General features: G+C 30.7%; 1 protein-coding gene across 1 annotated transcript in view; it reads right to left on the reverse strand.

The window, feature by feature from the left end:
* LOC107568704 (regulator of nonsense transcripts 2-like) overlaps nt 1-1,713 on the reverse strand; it is a 33,600-nt gene that overhangs the window by 14,878 nt on the left and 17,009 nt on the right. The window contains exon 6 of the mRNA XM_016254681.1: nt 526-663. Within this exon, the coding sequence (XP_016110167.1) occupies nt 526-663 (138 nt within the window). The remainder of the gene's footprint in view (nt 1-525; nt 664-1,713) is intronic.

A 1,713-nucleotide genomic window follows, 5' to 3' on the forward strand; every position in this document is an offset into this window, starting at 1 on the left:
ATCTTTTTGTTTTTTAAATAAAAAGTCCCAAAATGTACACAACATTAAAAAAATCTATCACATAATGCAAATAAGTTGTCACAGAATAAGAATATGTGAATAACTCAATTTTGACAATGTCAGATAGAACCTTATAATTCCAAGGGGACGATATGTGAACTAATAAAAATGATTGAAAACACCCAACAAAATAATTGCAAATTTTGCTAAAATGAAAATAAAAAAACTGAAAATATAAAAATAAAAACATTCTAAATATTAATACAAATTAATAATATAAAACTATTAAAAATGTCAAAAACAAACAATGAAATGACTAAAATTTTATCTAAATGTAAGGTGGAAAACGTATGAATAAAAACTGATTTAAAATATTAATAAAAACTAGAATACATATCCAAATTATATTAAAACAACACTGCTACTAAAATAGCTAAAACTGTAAAAAATAAATAAAAGCTAAATAGATAAAAAAAAAATAAAACTACTAAAGAGGAAAATACACAAAAAAAGCTAATTCTTTACCTTGCTCATCCAGTAACTTTTTGGCCAGTTCTTCAGTTTCGGCCTCGTCGGCTACGTCCAGATCTATCGGCTCATCAGTGATGTCCAGCGCTTCCAACTCCATCTCCCACTCCTCAGTGCTGTTTCCCTCTCGTCCCTCTGCACACAAACAACACAGACCACTGCATAACGGAGAAAAACAACTATACAGACATATCGTCCCCTTGGTTCTATCTGCATTCCGAGTAGTTTTCAGATTTTGAGCTTCAAAGTTTTTGCATTCCATTCGACTGTGCAGATCTTTTTGTTTTTTAAATAAAAAGTCCCCAAATGTACACAACATTAAAAAAATCTATCACATAACGCAAATAAGTTGTCACAGAATAAGAATATGTGAATAACTCAATTTTGACAATGTCAGATAGAACCTTATAATTCCAAGGGGACGATATGTGAACTAATAAAAATGATGAAAACACCCAACAAAATAATTGCAAATTTTGCTAAAATGAAAATAAAAAACAGAAAATATAAAAATAAAAACATTCTAAATATTAATAAAAATTAGGGATGCACCGATACCACTTTTTCCAGTGCTCGCCTGATACCGATACCGATATTTTTATTGCATTTGTACATTTTTTAAATATTGGGTACAGAAACCAAAAGAGTATGTATAATGTTAGTTGGTTAACTTCATTTATCAAATAGATACAGTCAAACCAAAATGTATTCAGACACCTTCAACACTTCTCACATTATCACAGTTTATTCGCTATAGTTTAGAAAATGGTAATAAAATATGACAAGAACTCAGAGTTAAACTGTGTCAGAACAAATTCAGCTTGATAATGTCAGATAATTTTGATAGAAAGGTATGTAATAGATTACAATCAACCAAAATAATTCAGACAGCTGTTAGTATGACAGTATTTACACAACTATCAATACTTAGTCGGGCAATGCTTAGCCTCAATAACAGCCTGTGGTCTCCTGGGCATGCTGTCACACAGCTTCATGCAAACCTCAACTTCAGTTTATTCCCAGACTCGGTCTGGAATCATTTTTGGTCCCAAATGTGTATCAGTTTTACTGGTAGTCCACTGTATGAAGAATTTTTGGGTATGATTTGTCACAGTTTACTTTATTTTGCTATCCTCACTTACATAAATGAACTATAGTGTCCTACACCCACTAGTAAAAAAATAT

Source organism: Sinocyclocheilus grahami, unplaced genomic scaffold (genome assembly GCF_001515645.1).
Source record: "Sinocyclocheilus grahami isolate Dianchi unplaced genomic scaffold, SAMN03320097.WGS_v1.1 scaffold1275.1, whole genome shotgun sequence".
In the NCBI taxonomy this organism is placed as follows: Eukaryota; Metazoa; Chordata; class Actinopteri; order Cypriniformes; family Cyprinidae; genus Sinocyclocheilus; species Sinocyclocheilus grahami.